Source organism: Tetrao urogallus, assembly GCF_951394365.1.
Source record: "Tetrao urogallus genome assembly, chromosome: 6".
NCBI classification, from domain to species: domain Eukaryota; kingdom Metazoa; phylum Chordata; class Aves; order Galliformes; family Phasianidae; genus Tetrao; species Tetrao urogallus.
In genome coordinates, this window is record NC_136819.1 from 4,959,257 (window position 1) to 4,965,445 (window position 6,189).

At 51.1% G+C, this 6,189-nt stretch overlaps 1 protein-coding gene across 1 annotated transcript in view; it reads left to right on the forward strand.

Annotated features, from left to right (window-relative positions):
- The window catches only part of PTDSS2 (phosphatidylserine synthase 2), a gene marked incomplete at both ends in the record, with an annotated part of 34,676 nt that extends 34,446 nt beyond the window's left edge, over positions 1-230 (forward strand). The window contains one exon of the mRNA XM_079537622.1: positions 86-230. Within this exon, the coding sequence (XP_079393748.1) occupies positions 86-230 (145 nt within the window). The remainder of the gene's footprint in view (positions 1-85) is intronic.
- Between the last annotated feature and the right edge of the window lie 5,959 nt (positions 231-6,189).

Consider the following 6,189-nt stretch of genomic DNA (forward strand, 5'->3'; position numbering starts at 1 on the left):
CATCTGGATCAGAGTTCCCTTATTGTTTTCATAGTATGTTGAAACTGTTTATTCACATCACTGATACATCTGCTTTTCTTTTTAGAGATATCACGTTGCGGTATAAGGAGATAAGGCGACAGAAGCAAGAGCACAAGTATGAAAAGGACAAATGCTTGAGCAATGGGGATGGACATTCTTCAATACTGGATGAACAGAATGGGAGCAAACTAAGGGAAAGGAGACTTTGAGCAGTGGTCAAAGGGCTGAAAAGAACTCATAGTGCTCAGGTTGGCCTGGTGGACAGTTTCAACCTTATCCTACCTAACTTGTAATTTTCACTGTTAGTTTTCCAAGGTGTGAAAATCGTTTTGAGGAGATGATGTCCCTTTGACATGCACACCCTTTCTAGTCACGTACACCTAGTCAGAGTCGGAGAAAGTCTGTGTAGAGGGAAGTCAGAACCAACGCCGCTGCAACGAGGTGGGATCTTCATCCAAGTGTGTTGCATGCCTTCCTTGCAAAACAAGTTCTGGAGACAAGGGGCTTTAAAACAAAGCGCAGAGGGAATCTGGCCGATCTATTTTCAGTTAACTGTGAGATTTCTATTTTGACATTTGGGCATTAGGAGCGCATGGCACAGGAAATGAAATCTGTCCTCTGCTGAAACCACCTTGAGGTGTGGAGTCAGGTTATATAATATGTTCAGCCACCCGTTGACAGAAATGCAGTGAGATAAACTGAAGCATGTGAACAAGTTGCGTTACTTGCACAGGATGTAATGCAGTACACTACTGTTACAGCCCCTCTGGTGTGGGGGTTATTGCCTTTCTCTAAACTGACTTTCAATGTCCTGGAATAGCTTACAATAATTTTATGTTTTATCACAGCTCTAGGGAGACAGAAGGCTTCTCCTTAGGCTTTTCTGTTTGCTTTTTTTTTAATCCTGGTCATCTCTTAAAGGTAAGGGAAGTTTAAATAAGAAAGGTCAGCCTGCCTTCTGTTTGCTTCATGGAGTAAAATCTATTATTAACAGAAAAATGGGAGTTACTCCATCAGTCTTAAGTTATTTGCCTTATTCTCAGCTCTTTTACATTGCTTGCCAAGAGGATTTCATTCTTGGTGTCTGCTGTGCAAAGCATGTCCTGATCTGCCATCCTTCACAGCTGTCCCGTTCCTCCTAAGGTAACTCTGGACTAGCAATCTCCTGAGTCCAACTGGAAAAGACATTCTCTGCAGTCCTGCACAAAACAGCTGTTACTGTGCTGCCATTCCTGCCAAAAGACCAAACTGAGGGGAACTGCATCCAGTCTTCCCTGAGCAGCACGTAGCAGTGGAGGTCTGCAGGCCAAACTAGACAGCGTTTTTGCTCATGACTCAGCATCTGGGAAAAGAAATTAGAAGCTTGGGCTGCGTTTTTTTCAGGGTTGTTATTCCAAAATGTAAGTGCTGCAACTGGGCATCAGTTTTGTAACCCATGCTCTAAGCCTTTGCATTGGCCTCTAAGGCACTGATGTAACTGTATCTCTGTTTAAGTACAGTGATCTAATCTGGCTGTTGGAAGATGTTTTTCAGGGACGTGTTTGTCCTGAAGGAAATGATACAACACCAGTAACACTTAACAAGGATAGCCCCCAAAATTCTAAGTGGCAGGAGACTTGAGATGCTGCTGGATAGTAAACATCCACATTTCAAATCCTTTTTGGTTGTGCATGGAGAGCCACCAAAATAAATCTGCCATTTCTCTTAGGTTTACGGAGTGACCTACATGTTTTCTGACCCTGAAGAACGGACACTTAGCAATAGGGCAGTCTTCAATGAACAGAACAGTTTGGTTGCATCTGAAGAGCTCAACAAATGAAGGAGATTTGATGGGCCCTTGGGCTGCCCCAGTTGCTTAGCAGACAGAGAGGAGGATGACCATTTTGAGAATGAAGCATCCAGCTTTGTTCTTGAGAACGTACAATTCACTGTGGCTGCTCTTAAATCATGGTATTTTGCTGCTGTGAGGTAGTGAAGAAGGCTGTGTAACTGGGTGCTGACAAATGTATAAATGGGCAGAGAGTGCTGAGTTGAGCAAGTATTTATTTGTATGCTGTTTCAGCCCTAGTCATTCTCATTTCTGGCTTTCCACCGTTCTTATGAACTGTTAACTGATGATTGGTAGCTCGTACCAGTGTGTTGTGCTTGTGTAGTCCCAGGCTCAGGTCAGTATATTCCTGTTCCTTCTCTGCTGATAAACACTGTGGTCCCCCTCTGTCTCTTTGCAGTATGTCCATCAGAGTCTGTTTTGTGAGTTGGGTGGTAACAGGCACACTGAGGAGGATCTGTCGCTGTACCTTCCTCCTCCTCCCCACCCTGCCAAAGACACACTGAGGTGCTTCACAAACAACTGCTGAAGAAGCCCTGTTCCCCAGTAACAGTTCTGGAGCTTGGAATTAATACATAAAACACTGACTTTGTTTACTTCCATTTTATCAGCTTTTATGGTTAGTCTGGATAACTGAACCAGTGTAATAAAGCAATGTTTGCTGGTGTTGTTTTGGTACAATGTGTGTGTGCTCCTGCTTCATCTCGCTTGTCACTTCGCAGGGACCGAGGGCACTTGGTCTGAATTCCCTTTGGTACGAAAACTATCAAATGTTTTGGTGCCTTAAGGTAATTACCTTGTCCAGATGCTCAGAGAGATGGATGTTAGAAACCCTCGGTCCACGCTTGTGATTCGGGAATGCTTATTGCAGTGCTTTCACAAGGATGGTCAGCAGTGCCTCGTTCAGAGCGCACCTCGTGTGTGTTGCAGGTAGTAGTGGCAGCCTGACTCCTTGCTGATGATGGCACGATGCTCCATCAAACAGCCACAGAGCTGCTGGAAGGTCTCTGGGCATATTCAGCACGGCGCAGCCATACGTATGAGGCAATGGGGTGTCCTTGCTTGCGAAGCACTGAGTCTCGTCTACATGTTCTTGGCAGCAGCAGCAGCACCTGGACAGGTACTCCTTATGTATTTGTTAAGCTGGATGCAGTCTGCGGCAGTGGGCCGTGCTCCCCTGTGCGTGTGTGCTAGGTGATGGAGCAGCAGTGATGCTGTTCCTGCAGGGAAGTAAGCCAAGGGAGGATGCAGCATCTGTTGGTGCTCTTCAGTGCTCCCTGTGCTGCTGAGACACTTCAGTCAGATTCTGGCTTCTGACCGCTACCTGAATCACCCACGTGTTCACAGTTAAAGGCTTTATCAGTTGGTGTCACTGATGTGCTGCTATTATTTTATCCTAAGGCTTGAGCAAAGCACAAAAGTAATAATATACTGCCATCTGCTAGCAACGTGAAGCTGATGTTTCGCAGGCTACCTGGCAGCTATGTGAAGCCAGATCCATCTTCAGATACCAAACGTGAGTCATCAGAGGTGACCAAAATTCAGCCAGACTGATTGGGGTTGAAAGCAACTTTCTAGGGGTCAGCAAAGGATGAGACCCCAGCAGAGGGTGCTGGTGGCCTGGCCTGCCAGAATTAATGCTCTGTTGCGGTTTTGGGAGCTAGGGGAGGAAGCTAGCGCTCCTTGGGGCTGTGTATAGCAGGAGGAAGGGCTGCATTTGGTTGGATGAGCACAGAGGCTTTCAGCGGTGAGGTGAAGCTCCTTTCCCGCTCACAGCATTTTGGGGCAACAGTCAGAACTTGGTCTGTTTTTTTTTTTTCTTTCCAATCATGGGAGCCTTTTAAGAAAGGTCACTGGTCCCCGGGAAGGAATTATCTGGTGGGAAATGGGTGGTGAGTTTCCCAGGAACTGAGGGTTTTTTGAAGCACCACACTGCTCCCTGTGCCAGCTGAGATGTTGCCCGGCTTTTCCTTCCTCCCCAAATTGCATGCATTGTGTTGTTCATCTTTCTCCCCATTCTAGCAAAGAGAATCTCTGTGTTTGAAATACTTCTCGCTTTGGAGATAAGGTGAGGCAAGGAAAGCTCTCTCCGTCTCAGCTGTATAGAATCAGGTGTAGGATTTTGGCTGATGCCCGGCTGGTGTTTGCCACAACGCGCAGCACCTACCAGCGAGCGGAGCTCTGAGTCTTCACTGCTGGGAGGGCTTTTGGGGACAAATCCCAGTAAAGCGTCGCTTGATGCTTGGGATGAGGGAGAGGAGGGCTGGTGGGTTTTATTTCCGACCCCAAACGAGCCGAGGGAGGGGGAGGAGGACGGAGGTGGTTTCTCTCCCGCAGCGCCGGGGAGGGACGAGCAGCCTGGAAGCCTGCATTAAGGGCAGGCGGGGATCCAAATATTCGGCTCCCGGTTACCGATTTCAGTCCGCGGCCCCTAAAAAGGTGGAGAGCGTCCCTTTGGGAGAGGTGGGAGGAGGGAACGCGGGTCCTGAAGCGGGGGAACATCCTGCGGGTTGCGGGGGAGCGGAGCTGAAAGATGCTGGAGGTGGGAGAAGATGCGGGACTCCGGGGCTGAGGGCCGGAGCCGGGGATGATCCCAACCCGAGGAAGGGGCGGGGGGAACAGCAGCCGGTCCCGATGCGGGGCCGGGGGCTGCAGGGGGCGGGCGGCGGGCGGGGCCGAACCCCCCCAGGTGCAGCCGGGCCGCCCCGCCCGCAGTCCCCGCTCCGGCTGCCCCGACCGCCATCACCATCACTCGCTCGGCTGGAAAATGAGCTTTTTCTCCTCAAAGCGGTGGTGAGTGAGTCCCAGTTCTCGGGATGGCGGCAGGGGGAAGAAAGAAAGGGAAGGGAGGGGGGAGGGGGCTTGGGAGGTAGTGTCCGCGGCATCCCCACGCAAGGGGATGCGCGCTGCCGGGGTTTGCCCGCAGCGGCGCCCTCTGTGATTTTGGGCTGTGTTTCGGCTCCCCTTCCCGAGCTCCTCGCCATCCTTCCGCCGCCCCGCAGCATCCCCGCGGCGGGGAAACCCGGATCCCGCTCTGCCGGGAGGACATCGGGAGATGCTCCCCGTGCTGAGACGGCCCGGCTCATCGCACCTGTGAGCGGGCACCGAGGTGCAAAACTCAGCATCACTTAGCAGATTTCCAACGTAGAACCGCGGAGCTGCGAACCCACAGCGGGGTGTACCATACAGGTATTGCCCGTAGAGCCCCACATCTTCAAAGGACGTAAAATGGGGGCAGCCGGGGGGCTCTGCAGCAGTAACGTCGGGAATCTGGGGCTGAGCGCGGCTGAGGGATGGAGCCCAAAGCCCGGCGTTACGTTTGGGATTTATTTTTACTCGTAGTTTTGTTACCAACCAACCCACCGGCAAACTTGATCCTACTTTTCCTCCTGGCGTACTGAGAGTGAGATAGGGCTTTGTTCCTCTGGTAAGAGGGAACGGTGAGGGATGGAGGAGGATGGGGTGTGGGGACGAGCCGGGCACGGTGCTGAAGGAGAGGGCAGCCAGGGCTCGGCCCGCCCCTCGATCCACAGCTGATGACTTTGGGGGAATGCAGCTTCTTCAGGAGGGGGTCTATAACGTCTCCTGGGTTTACTCGTGGTGCACGTAGGGTTTTGTGCAAGCAGCTTCTGGCTTCGGGTGGTCACAGAGGCACAGAAAGTGTTGTCCCTCCAGTGTGGGGGAGATACTCCCATCCCTCAGAGGACAACACATTGCCACGTCTTTCCTTGCCTCCTCACCACAAGCAGCTGTCCCGTGCCTGCTGTGGCTCCCAAAGGTGCCAGCAGCCTGATAAGGTGCTGGGATAGCGTATAAGGCTGAACGTCTCCTCCTGAGCAATCCTTGTTCCTTCTCTTCCGTGCCCAGGAGGGGCTGATGGGGAAATCCCATTCAATCTGACCTGGTGGCTCTGAGGGATGCCTCAAAAGCTGCCCATCAGCCCTTCAGGAAATGGTATCTGGGGAGAAATGCTTTGGAAGTAACTGGAGTATTTTTAAAAGGGGTGCTTGCCCTGTGGTGGAGCAGCTCATTCCCGGAAACTCATTCCTTGATTTTCCTATTTAAAAAAAAGCAAGCAAGACACTGAAAGGAATGAAACTTCTTAGGTAAGGTGGTTATCCAGCAGGTAGAAAAAAAGCAGGTTGGGGTAAGTCCCCGTGAGGCTGCAGTGTTCTTGGCTTAGCCCACATGTGACACGAACTGAGCCCGTTCTCAGCCCAATCCTTGGTGCTGTCCTGGAGTCCGGGCTGAGCAGATTCCATACGTTCATCTTTGTCCTTTTCTCCTACTTTGTCTTCTGTGTGCTCAGTAGGCTGTCCTGCTAGTGGGGAGGGTCTGCC